Source organism: Dermacentor andersoni, chromosome 10 (genome assembly GCF_023375885.2).
Source record: "Dermacentor andersoni chromosome 10, qqDerAnde1_hic_scaffold, whole genome shotgun sequence".
Lineage (NCBI taxonomy): Eukaryota > Metazoa > Arthropoda > Arachnida > Ixodida > Ixodidae > Dermacentor > Dermacentor andersoni.
In genome coordinates this window covers 129,664,412-129,685,199 of record NC_092823.1, presented here as the reverse complement: position 1 = coordinate 129,685,199, position 20,788 = coordinate 129,664,412, and the positions used below count along the sequence as shown (strand labels likewise).

The window sequence follows — 20,788 nt, the reverse complement described above, 5'->3', positions numbered from 1 at the left end:
GTGTACTGGTTTGATAATTTTGAAGGAATAAGAAGGATTTGCAAGTGTCTGTCTATGTTAACAGCATCGCTGAAACTTGGATTTGATTCCGGAAGGTTTCACAATTCTGACTATTTTTCGCAATGTCGCACTGTCAACCCGTACACTAACAAAATGTGAAGTTTACTGTACATACACTGTTTCCCTGAATTTTAATTCGCGATTGCAAACCAGCTAAGAAAGCAGAACATGCTGTACTCACATTGCGCACACGAGGTATTCATAGGCTGCCACTTGCCGCGTTTAATCTTCGCTGTCCATAGAAGCCTTCTTTTTCTATCTCTCAGAAATGGAAACAATCGCCGGCCATTTCTTGAATTATTAGAGCATTGCGGGACGCAGTACCCAGTCATGTTGCAAAAGTCACAACAGCGCTGGCAAGGCGTGCAATGGCGGCTAACCATGCAGATGTGCGTCAGCCGTCGAAGGTGCGATGGAAATGGCTGAACATGCAGAGAAAACTGCTTTCGCAGTCGATTTGTCAGCATGGACCCTTTCAAAGAATGTCACCACCCTGCACAAAGTGAGGTAGGACGTGCGCTTTGAGGCACCCTATGCTTATTTATCAAGTTCAAGTTATCCGGCAAAGGCCAATTTTGAGATCAAAGTAATGGAAGTCTAGGCACATAGAAATCCATAAATGCCGACCAGGACCTTTGGCCAGGATTGAATCAAGTGAAAAATAGAATCTCCCAAAGTCGAATTAATGGTAGTGTACTGTACACAGAAAAAGATATGTATATTCATTCATTCCAAATAATTTCAACACGGAAATTGAGATTAAAGCATTTGACCTCAAAGTATTTGATGAAATTTGAGCCAAAGCAAATATGGAATAGCATAACAGGGTTCGTACAGGTCTCTCAGACAGAAATTCAAGGATATTCAAGGACTTTCAAGGCCTTGTCAAAGCTTTTTAAAGGGTGTAGAGCAGCCTCCCATACAGCAATTCTTTACTATAACAATGTTTTCAGAACACTATAGCTAAACTCTGAGATAACGAAGCTTGTAAAATTGGCACTTCATCACTCTGAAATTGGACCTTTTATGCAAACGAGTACAGTCGCCGACGTACCTATTTTTCATGCATGAAAGGGGCCATAAAGCTATTTGCATTATCGTGCAACCGGAAAAAGAAACATTTTTTTTTTCAATTTGAGAGTCTGCAACCAAAGATACGCTTTCATGCCATGGCAATGATGTCTTTACATCGATGGTGCGAAACAAAGCCTGCAAAGTTTTCACGTCCACTCCGCCACCGCAGCTGGTAGCATCGCCTGAAGCGGGACGACTGCACCTGCTGTATATTAACTTCAAAGATAAAGCACGAGGGCCGTATGAAAAAGCGAGTTGCCACACCGACTTTTGTGCCGTGCACCTGATGCGGCAGGATTCCGCCACATTGCCAGCCTGGCGTGCCTCTCTCCCGTCTCCCGTCCACTCTTCTGAAGCACGAGTCCAACAGTGCTGACCGAGAAGGGGTGGAAGGGAGACGGGAGAAAGCGCGAGAGGGTGCGACTGCGACGAAGTCGTGCTGTGCAGGATCAAGAAATTAAAGAGTGTTCAAGGGGAAAAAAAGAAAGAGAGGATTCCAAGACTTTCAAGGACCTGTGCGCACCCTGCATAATATTCGATTGAATATTCGCACAAGCCTACTGCAACCATGCTTATTAATATCCACTTGCCCAGCTTTGAGCACTAGTTCCTAGAAGTGTTCATGATGAACAAATATACGACTAGTGTAGTGCGACAGTAGCCAAACATGTGCATAATTTAATTTGACAAGCAAACGCTTGGCTATCACTGTGCAAGTTCATGTACAGTCTTTTTTTTTTTCTTCATCTCCAGTCTCCTAACCTGCAAGGCAATCATGCCTGCAGTCAGCAATCTGAAGGGATGGCGATTGCCACTCAGCTTGAATGAGGAATTCACAACATCCAGCCTGTTTAGGGCCCTCTCAAAATAAATTCATTTTGTGTTAATCCTAACAAGCTAGAAAAATTTCAAGCACGAAGGCTTGTACATGACACTGCATTTACAAATGTCCCAAACCTTCCCATTCTCCTGGATTAGATAAATGTCTATATTTACATGCCTTGTTGAACACTGGTTGTTAACAGTAGCTGTGATGGATGGCAGCATCATTTCCATTGCAGTGGAATAAATTTTTTTTTACCGACATTGCTGCATACGACGGCGACTTTAGATTTGTAGTGGACAAAAAAGAAGGCAAATAAAGTGCCCACAAATGTGGCATTTAATTGAACCCACTGCCAAATGCTACCTTTGTGCAAATAACCAGTAATAGCTGGGAGAATCATATACATATAGCATTTATATTTATACAGCACTTGGTACTTCAGGACTTACCATACCTTTAATACACAGTGTCCGACAAAACTTAAAAAAAGAAAAATCAACTGCAGCTTTTCCAAATGGCATTTTACACTAAAAGCAACTGTTTACACTTTCAGCATTGATGTCCATATGTTACAATTTCCAAGCTATGTATATCACAGAGTATGCAAGTTGTGGGAAGCCCTGGCACGGCACCTAGCAACAGACCTTGTCATTTGAGAGGTGGCTCCTAAACTTTTTACAAGGACTGTACGGCTACTACCTGCATGGTGATGCAGATGTGCCACCTAGATATGAAACAAAGCACAGCAAACATACCAAAGTGAACATATGGCTACGTATAACTACATTAGGTGCAACGTAAAGGCAAGCTGTGTTAAAAGCTTTGTGTGCTATGCAGTGCGTTGGCTCCATGCAATTGCTGATTACGTAAGTTTAACGTGTTCCTGTAGACTTGCAAGGAGGAAAGGTCTTGTTTCATGCTGCATCACTGTAAGTAAACTCGCATAGTAGCTTCCTTCCGTGACTGCACCGAGGCAACACTTCAGAGGAAAGAAACAAATAGGAGTCATTCAATTGGAGCCAACAGTGGTCAACAGCATATCTTCTCTTCTTTAATCTGTGGAGAATGCGCGTCGCGAGTACAAAAATAACGAGACCCGCCGGACGGCCTTGGCAACGGGATCGTTACGGCTCCCCCAATTAAAAAGAATGACGAAGAACCTAGTATTTACAAGCCATGTACAGAGAAGACGACACAGGGCGAGGGGGGGGGGGGACGGTGGGCCAGAACCACTGGCCAGAACCGATGGCCAGGACGTTGAGCAATTGCAGCAAACGTGGCAGCAGCAGCAGCAGCGGGGGGGCACCAGCAGTGCGGCCGCCGGCGCTCAGAACTCGAAGCGGCTGCTGGCCACCGACCGGGGAGCTCCGTGGCTCTTCATGTGGGCGTTGCGGCTTTTTACTTTGGCAAACACCCTGCACACATTGCACACACCAAGCTGTGGCACATGCACATTTACATGCGGAAGCATGAATACCTTGTATACCTCTTGTTCTTCTGAGTGCGCATGTTATCCACTTTTATAAGGATATAACCAATCACAAGCCTGTTTCAGGTTTACAGGTGTATTTATGGAAAAGGCTGACATTAATGCAAGAAATGGCAATGCCCAGGGAGCTGATTAAAAAGATTCCCTAATTAACTTTCTAATTATTCACTTTAGGGCACATGCTCCAATTGAAAATTTGAAGCCAAGTGGCGGTGAAGATATGTATGCTTAGCAGTGCTAAAAATATCACCATTTTGTAGATATCTGGCCTTAAAATGTACAACAAAACACATGGGAGTTGCAGCTAATAACTTGCCAGAAGTGTGCACCAAGCAGTTTGGAACAATCTGAACTGTAACATCAATATGTTTTTCTGCAGATTTTGGAGGTGGATATCTCAAAAATGCCACTAGTCTTAGAATTTCTGCTAGGCAGACATGACTTCACTACTGTCTGGCTTGAATTACAATCCGAGTGTGTCTTAAAGTGAATTAATGCACGTATGTGGGGATAAAGTGGGGAAAAGAGACTAGATGGAGTTCATAACTGGCACAACTATTTCTGCATACAAACATTCATGGCAAGTTTAGACAGGCAAACGTTAAGTGAAATATACTGCTGCACCTTCTACTCTGAAACATTCCTTACATACATGTGTCCCAAAGCATTGTGCAGTAGATTTTAAAAAAAATTTACAAAATTTCTGACACATCAATGTGGTCATCTTCAAGGTACTCCTCCATTAGACACACTACACTAGTGTTCCATGGCTGGGAGCACCTTTAGAAGTCCTCCTCTGCTAAGTGTTTCAGCAGCGATGTCATTTCCTTTTGAATTGGCATCACATCCACAAAATGTTCCCCCACAGAGTACCAGTTTGCATTTGGGGAACAAAAAAAAAAAAATAAGTGGTGCATGGGGCTAAATCAGTTAAGTAGGAACGGCGTTCCTGCTCAGTGATAGAATTGCGTGCCAAAAACTCTGGCACTATCAATTTAGAATGTGCAGGGATATTATTGTGGTGCAGAATCCAGCGCCCCTCTTTCGAAAAATTTGATCTCACATGCCATCTTTGGGATGCTTCAGGACCTCCACGTGGAAGGCTACATTGAAAGTTTGGCATTCAGGTATAAACTTGTGCACAATTCCATGGCAGTCAAGTCAAAATGACCGATTCTTGCTTTTCTTTCTTCCATGCTTTACTAGGCCTTGGCTCACCCTTCTTTTTCCACTCCTTCCTCTGCAACTTCGGCTCGATGTCATATTTGTAATTTACCATCGCTGGTGATGACCCTTTGCAGGGATTGATTGTGGTCATCTGAAGTTTTCCAATTAATGCAACATTCCTTCTGTCACAACTCTTGCTCAAGAGTTGGCAGTTCCAGCATGATCTTGGCACAAGCCTTTCTCATTTCCAAATTTTCAGTAAGAACCTGGTAAGTGGGCAACTTTCCTAAACCAAGTGCTTCTACCATCATTGTAACAGTCATTTGGCAGTCACTGAGCACAAGGGAATGCACATGTCTACGTTTTCATCTTGGACAAGATGGAGGGGCATCCTGATCTTGCACCGTGCCTGGATTTACGCCTTCCCTAAAACAGTGGATTCACTTGAAAACATTCTTTTCTTTAAGGCATCCTTTCCATGGGCTTTCTGAAACATTCAACGAATTTTCTGCATCATTCTTGTTCAATTTCACGAGAAATTTGATATTGATCTTTTGTTCCATCAGTTTGTTGACCTCCGTTTCGGCAAAAAATAAAGAATGCACTGCACAAGAAGTGCATGGATAAAGCTCTGCCTTGTCATAGAGCAATCCAGCTTGTACTAGAGGTCAACTGGGTCCTTCAGAGTTGAAAGACAGATGCCGCTACACGCTCTCCCACTTCTTTTCCGACTCACTGCATGAACTACTGAGACACACCTCGTATGTTGTGGTCAAGCAGCAGGGTTACATGTAGGAAAGAAAAAACTAAGAGGGTCAGTATTTGTAGACTTCCTCAAGTACATCAAGGCAGCCCAAGGTACGAGAACAAACTAGCGATTGAGTTTTCGCCCAATCACTTCACTACTCTGACATACTTTAGTCCCAGTCACGTGACTCACCTTCCACAGAGTCTGCACGGAAACTCCTGCGGCGGCTCACAGGGTTGCACAGGTTCCGACGAGGGCACAGTCGGCTTGGCCATGGCTGCAGGCATGGCTGAGGGGCTACCAGCCATTTCCTCCATGTCGTCTTCCTCCGGTGCCGCCTGGTCAAGCTCACGTCGCCGCCGCAAACACCGCAGCCGCCGGTACTCCTCAGGTGCCACTTTCTTCCACACATAGTAAAACTCTACACACTGCTGTACATTCTTGGTTCCAACCTGCAACATGACACACAACGGTCACTGAATGAGAAGGATTATGAAAGCATAAATGCACTCCAATACTCGGCATAGCTGGCATAGAAGCAACGCCAAAGTGGTCATCTTAAGTTTAAGTAAAACACAGAAGAATGGGTATGAATGAAAGTCGTAAAGCATTCATAAAGCAAACTCGAAAGGCGGCTCCAGGTTAATATTTTGAAAACTAAAAGGTTTCACGAGACACAATTACTAGCTGCACATCATAATATGCCATGTCACACTTGCGAGGTTGGTGAACAAATTTGACCATGCTTTATTTTTACTAGACACTAAAGAATAGTGACTGGCACTGGAAATCTCATAGTCACCGAACCCACAGATTTAGAGTGGTGTAGGTGTTCATAGACTGAGGCAGTACAGTCATAAAAGGAAGATGGACCAGTATCATATAAGCAAGAAATGCGGCACATTTCTTTTCCATGCAGCAGTGAAGACAGTGGCTGCAAACTGCAGGAAAAAGCGTACTGCAAGTGGATGCCAAGTGGATACTGAACGGTTGCAAAATAGATGTTCCAACGGACGGACCTTGGTGGCCACGTGCAGGAAGTCCTTGTCGAAAGTGGCCAGCCCGTCCTGGAAGCGCTCCATCTCCTCGCGGCTCCAACGGTGGCACTCAGGGTAGCGGTACGTCAGCAGTGGGTGTCCACCGGGCAGCCGTGGTTCCCGTTCCATCAACTGCAATGTTGCCTCCTGTGCACCACGATGCAAGTACCTTGAAGGGCACCCTCAGACTGTTGGCTGTTTTTACAGTGAACGGCAGTTGTCAGCGAGAAAATGGGCCGATTATGTTTATTTGCCTGTGACAGTTCAGTTCAGGCACGACACCACAAGATGTGAAAAAAGAAAAGGAAAAAAAATATTATCCAAGCAGGTAGACCGAATTAATAGGGACACTTAAATGACATGAACTGACCTGGAACTGCATATCTCAATAGGCTTTTTGTCTTTGCATTCTATAAACAGGATCTGTCTTCTTTTTTTCAGCTCTTCATAAAAGGAACACAATTTGCAACATTTTCCTCACATAAAGTCTTACAATTGGAGTAAACATATTGCAAAGCAACAACACACACTATGACAAGCCCTGCAGCAAATGACAAAGTGTCCCTAAGCAAGTTTTTTAGAAGACCGTAGCATATCTTAATTTCTGTAACAGCTGTTGAAAAGACGACTAGCTGCCACGGCTGTGAACGAAGCCTAGGGGCTCTCTAGGCAAACAGGTGCCAAGATTACTTGTGGAGTTGGGTCAGTTGGGTCTGGGAATTTTAGTGGCAGTACTAGACTGACCCAATTATGCACCGATATCAGGAAATGGCACTTGCCTGCAGATTTCCCTGGCAGAGTGCCAAAATGTGGAAGGCGTACTCTCGGTTCCGGCCCCCACCAGGGATGGCCGCACAGCACGCCAACTCCAGGTAGTTCTCCACTACGGCCCAAAAGTTGCAGTGAGGTCAGCGATATAATTGTTGCACAGTTACTGAACATGCTGTTTTTCAACAATGTTTTTAAACACCTGGCCTCAGCCTGTTTAAAATGTGCTTTCAATTTCAAAAAAGGAATCGAGCGATTTTGTGGGGATGAAGTCTTTTGTGTCTCCCAGTGTTAGTCTTCCCTGCACGGCTTTTGCGCCTTCCAATGTTCAGCTTCCTCGTGCTACACACAGGTGATAGTAGAAGTCGCTGTTAAAGTTGTGCAGCTACGACTAGAGATGGTGCGAGCGTTTCAAGTGCGAGCATTTCAAGTGCTTCTTTCCCTTTGGTTGTGGAACTGAAGTTCAACTTCTATGTTGTAGTACTTCTGCACCATTCTTGCCCAATTTCACAATAAATTTTATATTGATCCTCTGTTCCGTTTGTTTGCTGATCTCCATTTCACTAGACTAAAAAATGGGTTACACAAAAATTGCTCAGATAAAATTCTGTCTTGTGGTACAGTAATACAGCTCGTACTAGAGGTCAAGCGACTCCTTCCGAGTGAAAAAGAGAGGCACAACTACTCTCCCACTTTTTTTTTACGTCTCGCTGCATGCATGAAATACTGGGACAGACCTCATATGCTGTGGTCAAGTGCCTCAATTACATGCAGGAAAAAGAAAACTAAGAAGGTCAGTACTTGTGGAATCAAGAATGCCAGAAACTCTGGCACTATGAATAGCCTCTTTCATTTTGAATTCAAAGTGTTCCATTCCTTGTATGTATTTTGGGGTAGCTGTCATTGCTGAAATAAGAGTAATGAATGCCCCTTTTGTGTTTACATTACCAAGTTTTCGGGTTACTCTGTTATCAAGAGCACTGAAGACCCGACAAGTTCCATGCATGTCCAGAACACATAGGGACCTTGGAAATTGTTCACCTTATCAAAAGAGACAAAAAGGTTGGTGATGCAGACAAAAGAGAAGGCCCAATGCACGGCACGGACTTGCAGATTTGGTTTAAGTAAGCACTTCATGTGCTTACTTAAACGGGTTTGCTCTCCTGCTAATCTTGGTGTTTGAGTGCTAATTATACCTAGTTTGCTTTAGCAGGAGTATGTTGCAATTATGGTGAATTAAACAAAAAGGTCCAATCTAATCAGGTTTATCTGGGAACACACACATTCACACTACAGAATAGTGGTGTGGGTTGATAAAGGAAAGGAATCTTATAGTAAGTAAAAGAAGAAAAATAATTTGTCCCATCCATTGTACATCAGTATTTCGGTCTACTCAAGAAAGACAAAAATTGCAGTGGGGTTGTATAAATTACTACGAAGAGTGCATTGCCACCAAATGTGCAGGAAACTTATTTCAGTGTATTCCATTTCAATTCTACAACGAACCTTCATCGTCAGCCAAGTGATCTCCAATGCGTGGATCCCAGACGAGGTCAGCATGGTGTTGAGACTTCAATGCCTCTTCGGCTGAAACGAAAACAAAATAAAAGGTAAGGGAAATCGCGAACTGCCTAGATGTCTGTACATTCATGACATGCAAGACTTAGCAGAGCACCCTTTACTTGTGATACAAAATCATCACAGATTATAACTAGAACTTTGTCATTAAGTGGATTGTTTGACTTTCTGGTACAGGTAAATCAATGCCAAACACAGAAAAAAAAAACAGTGGCAAGAATGCTATTAAAAGGTCTAAAGCATTAAGTGTTCCAAGTGTTACAACTGAGCATTTACTACAGAGCCCTATAGGTACTATCAATATCAAAGAGCCATGATGATGACTAGAGACAAGCACACATTCGATAGTGATGAAGAAGAGCCTTAACATCACACATCGACCTGGAGTTCTTAAAAAAATCAATGGCTGTCTTTGTGTTAAAGCAATGATCCACCTTCAGAAAAGAAAAAGTACCACACACAGATACAAAGTTGTGGACACAACAAATGTGTCAAATGAGCAAAGAAATTTTGAGTGACATAAAGAGAAACACAAAATCACTTTAGATTGATAAGGTACTAGTCAAAAGCTGTTCTCGTTAATTTTGCGATGACAGGCTGTTTGCTAGAAGGAAAAAATGGAGGTGGAAAATGGAAATTTTGTGCCGGAACCCTCGCGCTGGTGCATTAGTGTAACATCGTGGATTTCAAAGCATCTTCTCATATCTGGGTCATTGTGGCGAACTGAAGGTCATTGAAACTTGCCAAGTTTATTCTTTGGCTCTCTCAGAATACAATGCAGTCCACCTCAGTCAATTAAAAAGTAACTAGGCCGAGCAGAGGCAGTGAAAAGCAATGACTTCGCAGCGAGCCAGTACGGAAACCTTAAGGTGGCATCTCAACCAGTCTCTTATTTATTTTTCATCTTTTCTGGCTTACAATGTCTTCTTTCATGGTTAGAGTGAATTTTTTGGATTCCAAAGAAGGGTAACATACTAACATAGCTTGAACAAACTTTCTATTAGCGCCCCTTAAAGACAGCCCAGGCCGTACCAAACTTCCTACGGCTGCAGTTTCCCACATAATGGACTACATGCGACATCATACAAAGCACCATAGGAACGTTGACCCACAAGACAACCTCCCATAAAAAGATACGCTGACAAACAAGTGCTCTAATGCTGGCTAAGTATGCACTAACCTTGACGATCACCATTTACACATCCTTTTAATGTGTCTTTTATCCTTTCCTCTGGCTGCATGGGTAGCAGCAGTGCAATGATGATTATGAAATGATGTGTCAAAATGTAATTCATCAGGGCTTGCATGAAATTGTGCTGTGTTACGGCACTGGCACAGCAAAGTTATACACGTTCGGCTTAATGGCCAACTTATGACAGTGGAAAAAATTTTCACTGTATTTTATTTTGTTATAAACAGGCTTTTGCTACAGTGGAATAAAAGCCCAACTAGTACAAGTGTTCTTGTCAAGAACTACGAACTCACCATCTAAAGGGGGCAACCGGGCTTGGAACTGGGGACCAACATTGACATGCCTGGGTGACAGAAACACAGAACAATTAGAACTGAGAGGCATCATAAAAAAAAGTTCTGATGCTCATTCCTATGCTCAGCAAGTGTCACGATCACTAGTAGCTACAGTACAGTGTCATGACATGCATATTATACTGATGTTTTACTGATAGGTCATACCAGCACATGATAATTTAAGCAGATGAGTAGTATTACTTTCAGTCATTTTGACTTCACAACCTTTTGGGGACAGTCTATGGTTGCTGCCATTTCTAAAGAGGCTGAGCTGTTAACATGAATCCATTCTTGTTGTTGCAAGATGTTATACGAATTCACCAGGCCCACTCCCATGTATTATGCTTCGTGTGTTGCCAGTATCGCCATATGCTGTGAATCAAACAGTGTAAAAGAAGGCTAGTGCATCAACAGAATAGAAATTTGGACACAGTGGCTGAAGTTCAAAACTGTGCGTTTGTCTCTTACACTTGTGCCCGTAATCCCCGGCTTTCATCGTATAACCCCCTGTAATCCCCGGCTTCTTCACACTTTTTATTCATGCTTAAATAGCTCAACACAGTGGCCCTCCAGTCCTCAATCTATTTTACCGTTGCTGAAGCATGCCGTCGTTTTCAGGCTAACAACAAGGCTTCAATAAGCGCACCAACAAAATACCCCAGCCTGCAGTGGCCTCACTCACGGAAGGATGTCTGTCTCTGGAGCGAGCTCGCCCTCCTCTTCGGAGAGGGACGCCTCGCACGGACTCTCCAGAGGTGACTGGGGCACCAGACCGCTGCCTCCTCCACTAGGCGGTGGGTAGGCGGCACTCACCCGATCTGCGTGCACAGAAGCACAAGAATGGTTGAAGTAAGCTATCAACAGAGCCCTTCTATTGTAACCTTTGTGTGGCAAGGTTGCACTGCATTACTGGAGGAAGGCACAATAAGAAAGGAAAAATACATGCACGCACATTGGATGAAGCGCAGATAACTGTTTTTTGCTCATATGTGAAAACTGGAATGTGCTGGATGTTCCAGCAATAGCTGTCTTGAATTATTAAATACAGGAGATTCGAAACAGTGATGGTATTTGCTGGCCATATACATAGGGGCAGTAAATGGCAAATTAATGAGAAGGTGCCTACTGTAGTTGCAGTATAGGAGTCAGCAGGTATAAAAAGCTTAACTGTTTACTAGAAACTCAATGTCTTTCAGACAACTTGCAGATGACCATCTCTAGCAATGAAAGGAATGCTACAGAAGTGAAGCAAGCACGTGACAGCACTCAGGGAAATAGACACCATCACTCGCATTTAACATGGAGAGAACAGAACATAAACATCTTCGTGGTGAACATAAACATGTTTACTACAGCAGTTATGTTAAAGCAGAGCAAGATCCACCACTCAGAGTTAAATTCGAATTTTATTTTATCACATTGCTCTTCTGTATTTTGGCGAATGCAAAACCGTTACACGTATAAAGTGTGCTATGGTGATTTTGTATCTGCTCTGAAAAACCAAAACAGGAAGTGCTCTCACACGTTGTCGGACTACTTGGCACATTAAAATATGTGCAGAAGCTCTGCCCCACAGTCATTGCTCTTTTTGCCACAGACAGTTGTCCGCAAGCAAGTCGTCACCAGCTTTGAGAGATACAGGCTCAAAATGCTTAGTGAAATATGTTGCCGTTTGAGTTAGCATGTTTCCATACAGCAGGAAAATGCTGTTGATGGAATAATGGCTTTTCTTTCCCTCTCCAAATCCTTCGCATAGCAAGATGTAGTAAGCACTCACCCCTCGGAGTGATAGCATGAGGTGTGACCGCTCCAGCTGACCGCGGCCCTGAGAAGACGTGCCAGAAGAGACCGGAGCCTGACCGGAGTGGACTGAGCATGGGAGGTGGAGTGTACGGGGGCGGTGAGGTGACCCCAGCAGACCCCTTGCAGCCCCCGGCCTCCCCGCAAGGGTCCCAGAGACGAGGAGAGCGCAGCCGGCTTGGGAAGCCGATGGCATTCACGTGGGGTGGGATGTACAGGGGCTGCAGCAAGCCACAACAAACAACAGAATTGTCTTACAAGGAAACTCTAGCTTGGGGCCAACTCTGATTTCCCATTCAAATGCATGTAAAACAGAGAAATGCTTTTATGAAACATTTGCTAGACTGATTTAAATGACATTTGTTGCATTTGAGAAAGAAAGCTGAATCATACTAACTGCAGGAAGCAGAATTTTGATTTAGGGCCTCTTGTGTTTTAGGAATTTGCCGAAGATCAGCAAGTGAAAAAAAAATTTTTGAGCACAATGTTTACAAAAATATAACTCTGCCCCAAAACGAGATCGTAGTCCTGCATCTGTCTGAGCATCTGAAACAGACAAATGTGACATTTGGGTACACAGTTTACATAAAGATATTGCTAAGCTTACAAGAGCTTCGCAAAAGTATCTCACATATGAATGATATATTTCAGAGCAGTGCATATTACATCAGTTTTGTCTGCTTCAGATGTCTCAATACAAGCAGTTTACAAAAGTAAATTTGATACACGTGTTATTTAATATTTTGTGACATTGAACTTTGGAAAAGAATTAATCCTAAATAAAAAGTATGCTGCCTACAATAAGTAGATTTACTTTTATTTTTGAATGCAACAAACCTCATCAACATTGTACACTGGTTGCCAAGAAAAATTATCCTTTTGTTCCCAAGTACTCATACAGGAGAAACCGAGGTAAAGCTTCCTTTAAGAGACACTGGCAAGGAACATTAGATTAACGTAAAATGGTGAATTGTACTTCTGGGATACCAGAAAAATCACTCATACTACGAGTGGAGCAAACCAGAAAAGATGCTTAGTTAAATTGTGGTTTTACAAGCAAAAGCCACAATCTCATTATGAGGCACACCGTAATGGGGGACTATGGATTAATTTTGACCACATGGAGTTCCTTAACATGCATCCAGTACATGGTACACTGGCATTTTTGCATTTCGCCCCATCGACATGTGACCGTAGAAAAGATGCTTCAACCCTCTTTTATTCTTTTATTGCGATACCAATTATATGGCCATTCCAGGCACATTTCTGCCGTCGTCGTAAGCTTTCATATAAAGTCCAAACACAAGTAAGGCTGTGTCTGCGTCTTGCTTCTGTCTCTCACCCCTTTTCGTGCGCTAGAAACCTCAGTTACAATAACATTGTCGCCGCGCGTCGTATGCTGCATGTGCAAATGAAACCTGTGAGAGTCACTAGGCGATTGCGGCTCAAGCTCGCACGCTCAAGGGAAGAAAGCGGGGTGGAAGCACTCCGCCTTCCGTCACGCGCAGGGCACCAGGTGGAGGGGGGTGTTCTACTCCGACGGCTTCTGCATAGGGCAAGGCCGTGCAGGCGCCATATCTTGAAAGCGATCTACGATGTGAACAAAGTGCGCAGTCATGCAGGCTTCATCTTCAAAGCAACCTGCGATGTCAACAAAGTGGACCGACTGCTAGTAGCTCTGTATGCGCTGTGCTTTCACCGCTTAGTTCGCACTGCAGCGAGAGGCAGCACAAAGGTCAATTTGCTTCCTGCTGCTGCCACACTTCCTCACTACAGCATTTTGACATACTTACTTTGTATAGCTGTCTACTAATTTGCTATTGCAATCGATGCTTCACCTTTCGGGCAAAACTGTGACATCTTTTTGTTAAAGAAAACACCCTCCAGTATAGAACACCCTTTCAGTATAGAACACCCTTTCAGTATAGAACACCCTTTCAGTATAGAACACCCTTTCAGTATAGAACACCCTTCAGTAAAGAACACACTTCCGTAGAAGGCACCTTTTTGTAAAAGGCACCCTTTTGTAAAAGGCACCCTTCTTTAAAAGATACCTTCTTTAAAAGATACCTTCACACAAGCCCCTCCGATCTTGCGACATTTGGACAGCATCCACAGCGTTTTGATGAGAAAATAGTTTACCAATGAAAAAGTACAAGGGTGCATTCTAAAGATAACTTGGAGTGGGTGCAGAGCATTGCCTCTTGTTTCGTATCTGGCACAGGCGGGGCTCGGTACAGTGCATTGCGTATGAAGCAAGCACTCAACTGGGAATTGCTCGACACATGCCGAAGGCAGTTGCGTCTGAAGTTTTTTCGTGCTATTTATTATTCAGCTGTTTGGGTTGATCGCAAAAAGTATGTGCAAGAGCCTTTTTATAGATCCAACCGTGTTGACCATGATTTTAATGTCCGTGAATTTACGACAAAAACTGAATTGTTTAGAATGTATTTTTTTCCTAAAACCATTAAGGAATGGAATAGACTACCGAGTGATGTTGTGAGTGTTGAATCAAATGATGCTTTCTTTTTTATGTTGTAGATGTGCATTGCTAAGGGCTTTGCCTTTTTGGGGGGAAGGGGAGGGGGGGACTTGGCACTTAAACTCTGCCTGGGAGCAGAGGTGTGATATGTAATTCTTGTACTCCCCCCACCTCTGTAATGCCTTGGCGCTGTGGGTTCTTTAATAAATAAATAAATAAATAAATAAATAAATAAATAAATAAATAAATAAATAAATAAATAAACAGAGTCTGATGAGTGCTTAGAACTTCTCGACAATAATGGCCAAACACGCAAGAATGCTTGGAAATTTTTGACATTACTTGTAAGCACACAGCACTAAAAATTAGGCAGAACAAGAAGACACAAGAAAGCATGTTTTGTCCCATTTTTAGTGTCGTTCGCTTGCCGTTCCACAATGTACCAACTAGCTCACCTAGTCAGATTTTTGGGATCATACTAGCAATACCAACACTGCAGTTCAGTTGTGAAGGTTACAAAGAGAAATGCCATTGATTTCCTCTGTTAAAAAGCAACTTTTTTCTGCTAAATAAATGAAAACAGCGTCTTGACTAGTTCAGCAGACTAAAATTTAGTGTTGCTAATGGCTTTTAAAGGTTAAGTTTTTCTTCAAAAGCTATCTATGTAACCAGGAACAGAGAAATTTTCCTTGGTGTTGGTTGCATTTAAGGAAACTAAATTCTAATGACAGGAGAATATTATGGCGTCACACTTATTTAAGAAAAATTTCCAGAACACAGAAAATAAAAGTCAATCTACTAGGATTTGAAGTGGATGCACTGCTGTGAAATATACCACTAATTTGGGAGCAGGACTTTTGGAGAACTTGCCTAACATAATGACTTCACATAAGCTGCGAACTAATGCATTATATAGTACATGCCAGGTTTAGACAATCAGATAAAATTTCCAGGGGATGTGTTATTCATTAACTTAGCGATTTATAGGTAAGGCTGCCGACCAGATTTACCGTATTTACTCGAATCTAATGCGCACTTTTTTCCCGATAAAACGGGTCCAAAAATTTTGTGCGCTTACGATTGAGTACGACCCTAAATCTGCATTACCATATCGCCATCGACATTTCAAAATGGCCGCCTCGTATGTGCTTCGAGCCTAGCTGCCGTAGATTTCTCCATGTGCTGTAGTACGTGTGCTTAGGCAATGCTTCCTTTGGGTTAGCACACTGTCCATCTTTCCGTTTTCTGCGTCTGCTCTATCAGCATGGAAGTGCCGACTGCAAAGTCATGCCGAGTTTCTCACGTTGCCGCAATTAAAAGGAAAGCGATCACGTGTGTGGAGACAGACGGAAATCGGGCCGCATCACGGGTGTTCGGAGTTCCTAAAACTTGCGTGCTGTACTGGCGCAAATAGGGGAGGCATTCTACACTGGCGGCTGCTACGTACGGTGTGGCCGCGTGGTCCTTATCTTGAAAGTGATCTGTGGCGGAGACAAGAGTATACGCATCTAGGCGCACAGTGCTGTGCTCTTGTCGCTTAGTTTGCGTCAAAGCGAGAGGCTGCACAAAGGTCAATTCCCTTGCTCCTGATACCGCACTTCCTCACTCCAGCGTTTTTTGATAAAGAGTTTCCACGGTCATTGAGTGAGACATGTTCATGCTTGTGTGCACTTGACACCAAGCTTATTAATTTAGTTAGTAAGCGAATGTTTAAAAGTTTATACAGCCGATAAAACTACTATCCTTACTTTTCGTATAGCTGTCTACTAATTTGCTATTGTAATCGATGCTTCGCCTTTCGCGCGAAACTGCGACATTTTTATTTATTGCAACTTTAGTGCTTGGGAGTAAATCTTTGTTTTTTCCAAATGAGAGAAAGTTCTATTTCTAGACTTTTCTTTTTTAGGTCACCACAAACGGGTGGGCGTTACAATCGAGGGCGGTTTTTTTACCCTTTTTTTGGACACGAAAAGCAGGTGCACGTTACAATCGAGGCGCGTTAGAATCGAGTAAATCCGGAAGGTGTCAAGGCAGCTGGTTACAAAGGTATAACTAGAGAAGGTATATAACATGCCTAAAGTGAAAACCAAAATAACCCACCAAGTGTACACAAATACGTAGTTGCATCAAGGACAAACAGGTGCACTGTGTGGCAGACAGTAAAAATGTGCGAAGTCACAGAAGTCAGAAAAAGACGACGAGAATAGAAACCTGCTGATCTTTCATGGCACTCCTTCAAAAAGCAGTTTTTCTATTTAGAGAGAGAGAGAGAGAGAGAGAACAACGTTAGTGAAAATGCCTGCAGAGTCGGTTAGGCTCCCTCCATGCAGGGAGGACAAGCTTTTACCACGACGCGGCCACTATGTCAGTCTCGTGCATTGTGCTCCTCGAGGTCTTGGTTCTATTTATGATGAAAAAAATTCTGCAGTGTCTGCGCACACAATCGCAACCGGATGTTAGTTCCACTATGCAAGGAAAGTGCAAGGAAAGATGCTATATACAGAAGTAGTACAACGGCAAAAGGACTTGCGGAACATCTTATCATGACTATCATGTGCATCTTTTGCCATCTGCTGTGATGCAGTAGACTATATTAATGCAGCTGTCGCTGTTGCCAAGATTAAAGAACATGTTTAATCAGTTTTTTCTTCTAGTTGCAAAAGAGGGTAAACTAGATAAATGGCACAATTCAGTAGTGAATGATCACAGTTCTGAGTTTATCTACTGAGGACAAACTGCAACACATTCTTCTGGATGTTATCCCAAAATTGTGATGCACTATTCGTTGGATGGGACCCAAATTACATTGGCATACTCCATCATTATTAAACAATTCTATTTTATTCTTTCTGCCTGTTGTCACTGGCTGGCATGATGCCAAGCATTTATCAACAGCATCAAACCACTCACTGCAATGTTCAATAGGAAACCAACAATAATAATAAAGGAATTCTTCCACAATATGACCCCAGAATTGTGATTTGTTTTTATCGCAGAGTTATATAGCTGTAAACAACATGCTTTAATTTTTTTAAATTTACCAATCGAGAATTCTCTTTTTAAAAATGTAAGGACAAAAATAAAATTCTACTTCTAATACTCAAGAAAATTCAAGCATGTGAAATGTAGATATTTTCCCATAAGAAAACCATTCAACCGATTCAAATAAAATTTGTTGCCGTTAAGAGTAAAAGCTCAATTTTAGCAATTGTAGCAAGCAGAACTTATTTATGGCCATATAGCTTTTATAAAACATGCCTAAAATCTGCAAGATTAAAACTAAGAATTGAGGTACAATGTCTACGAATTTAAGCCTGCAACAAAATTAGACATTGCAGTTCTTTAATTGCATCTGCGACCGCATTTCAACTTGACAAAATTAATATACAAGTACTCCTTGGATGAAATAGTTAATGTTTACCAGGGTATCACAAAAGTTGTACTCAGTAACTTCTGGTATATTACTGAGCAGTGTACAACATCAATTTTTTCCTGTCTAGATGCCTGAATAGGTGCAGTTTACATGTAATAGTGCCTTCTAATGCTTAGTCACGGAGCTTATGCTTCAGTTTCTCAATTTTGTAATTTTCAACTACCTTTGTCAAGAAATCAATATAACTAAAATCAATTCTAACTTGTTTTTAATGCCACCAACACCAAATTGAGTGCAGTGAATGCCAAGCAAAATTAATTCTCTATACCCACCTACTTAAATAGGTGTTCCCAACTTAATACTACTTCCTCCTAAAATGATGGATCAGTTCTCCAAGCTGTTTGAAGCATCAGAGACTTCGTAAGCAAGAAAATTAGAAACATAGGACACACAGGACAGGACTGGCACTGTGAAGGTACAGTGCCAGCTCAAATGACGTAACTCCGTCTGTTCATAATTGCTAAACCACAGTCACCAACTTGTAATAACAAACAATTACAATTCACTTACAAACTACTCTTACTTCTATTCACTTACTATTCATAAACTATTCACTTACAAATTACAAACTACTCTGTTGGAGATTTTCACTACTGCCAATTTGCAGTCATCACAGGAACACTAGAACTTATATGTGTGGTGCCTTCCGTATGGAGACCCCTTGACTTACTCAAATTAAGCAGTAGGCAGAGGATAACCTCCAACAATGCTGGTGCATCTTTGCAAGAATGCCTTTACATCACAGAAGACTTGAATTGCAGAAGAATTATGCTGCCTTGTCAGTTGAAGTCTTCTCCGGCATTTCTGCTTTCAGTCTAAACACAACTTTTCATTTACAGTCGAACCTCAATTTAATATTCACGGATATAACGAAGTGAATCTAAAATATTTCTCACCAATATCAGCACTAGGCATATGCATGCTTATAATGACTATAGCAAAAAAAAAGAAGTGGAGATCTCACCTCTGGTCTGTGTTTCCGTCGGCTCCGCAAGGGGCACGTTGGAATAGGGCTTAAAAACACATCGTCATCATCACATTCTGCAGATCGGCACGAAGACACTTCTTCAGTGCCTTCCACGGGTTTCTTCGGCTCCAAAGGAACCTCCAGAGCTTCGGCAGGTTGAGTGCTACCAACATCTGGTGCAACCGGTTGCCTGGTAGGCAGCGGAGTGTTTGAGTGCGCTATTGTTGACACTGTCGTTGGTACAGTAATCTCTACAGTCCTGTGCACAGTTGAAGTTTCCACAGATTGCTGAATGTCCATTTGTTCATAAGTTGGCTCAGACTTGATCTCCTTGGTTTCGACGAGCGGCGGTGAGTCCGGCACGCACACCACTTCGTGGCCAAAGCTTGCCTGGGACTGCACCAGAGTTGTCGCTGGAGACCGTCCGAGTCCGCCGTGGTGTGGTGAGTGGTTGTCGACAAAACTGCACATGTCTTTGTTTTGCTTCTCTTCTTCCTCATCAAATGCATCGCTAATGGCTGCAAACACATCCTCGTGCTGATGGGAGTCACCGTACGACATGCCAGACTGCATGCCATCAGGTGATGGCACAAGTGAGCTCCGAGACGATGCCACCAGCCCCTGCAGCTGCTCAAAGGAGGGCAGAGGTTCGAGTCCTGGGTCAGAGCCCACTCTAGAAGTGCGTCGAGGTCCCAGTAGGAGGTCAGCAAGGAGACCGCTGCTGCCTTCGAAGGCCAAGTGGTCCGAGTCGGAGTGGCGTCGACGCTCGTTGTTGGTACTCGTCAACAATGGACGAGCTGGCCTTATGGCCCATGTATTCAGAGGTGGGAGCAGAGGCACAGGGCGTTGTTGGCTTGGCGCAGCAGATGTGACGACTTCGTCTGGCTGTAGAATAGCCATGTTTGACCTGCTTACTGTAGCAGGCTCCATGGATGACTGGCATGTTCCTTGAAGGCCCTGGGAGAATAAGATGCCAGAACTTCAGCAAAACTATGGGCACCTATGCAAGGCGGGGCAAGGTTTGCCACAAGTATTTGCAAATATCTCAGACAGTTCAACCACATGAAGTCAGATATGATGTGAAGACTGTCTGCCCGAAAAAAAAAAGAATGTATTTGCGGAATTGCTGTTTTTAATCATCGCAAATAGATAAGAGTACTGCTCAATTTAAGCACCGTGACAATGAATCAATTATAGGAAAACTGCTAGGAAAAATTGCATAGCACCCGTGATTGGAGTGTGGATATCAGGTGCATAATGGGTTTTACTAGGCAATTTTAAAGCAGTTCTTTTTTTCACTCTTGCAACTATTGCAATTTATGAAAGACAGCAAGGAATCCATGTTTTGATGGGCAAAATAACACAACATCCACACTTCTAATTGTGGTTGAAATGCTAATGCTTCGCTAGGAACGTATAATGGTACAAAGGAAGTACTACACCATCACAAGGCCCACATGGGAGTATTCCACCGGCTGCAGTTACACCGTTTCGATGAAAAAGAATATCCCATTCATTGACTCCACAAAGTGCAATCAAAACTACAATGAAACCTCGTTAAACCGTAGTTGGCCGGAGCTCGGAAAAAGTACGCACTAAACGGTAGTACTGTTTAACCGAAATAGCACGAGATCGACCACTTACCTGTCAAAAACGGAACTCAGAGAGAGTGCGATGAAAGGGGAAAAAAAACATGCAGTAGTCATTCACTTCGCGCGACAAAAGTGTTATTTTCGTTTGGCGCCGCGGCGGCCTAGCAGCGATGACAGCGGCCTCAAACTTACTGAAGCTGCGAGGGAGCATTTCGGCCCGCCCCCCTCTTTTCTGCAAAC

The 20,788-nt window shown here is 42.9% G+C and overlaps 1 protein-coding gene across 3 annotated transcripts in view; it reads right to left on the bottom strand.

The window, feature by feature from the left end:
- Positions 1-2,989: 2,989 nt before the first annotated feature.
- Positions 2,990-20,788, bottom strand: part of LOC126545033 (uncharacterized) — a 37,047-nt gene continuing 19,248 nt past the window's right edge. For 2 of the 3 annotated variants that reach the window (XM_050192654.3, XM_050192655.3), the window contains exons 9-17: positions 18,954-19,913; positions 12,052-12,295; positions 10,957-11,092; positions 10,233-10,282; positions 8,676-8,756; positions 7,181-7,284; positions 6,384-6,548; positions 5,557-5,816; positions 2,990-3,375 (exon numbers count right to left, since the gene is read on the bottom strand). In XM_050192654.3, coding sequence (XP_050048611.1) covers positions 3,288-3,375; positions 5,557-5,816; positions 6,384-6,548; positions 7,181-7,284; positions 8,676-8,756; positions 10,233-10,282; positions 10,957-11,092; positions 12,052-12,295; positions 18,954-19,913 — 2,088 coding nt within the window. In that variant the 3' untranslated portion in view covers positions 2,990-3,287. Of the gene's footprint in view, positions 3,376-5,556; positions 5,817-6,383; positions 6,597-7,180; positions 7,285-8,675; positions 8,757-10,232; positions 10,283-10,956; positions 11,093-12,051; positions 12,296-18,953; positions 19,914-20,788 lie in introns of those variants that run through there. The other variant, XM_055078176.2, reaches the window with a different exon arrangement.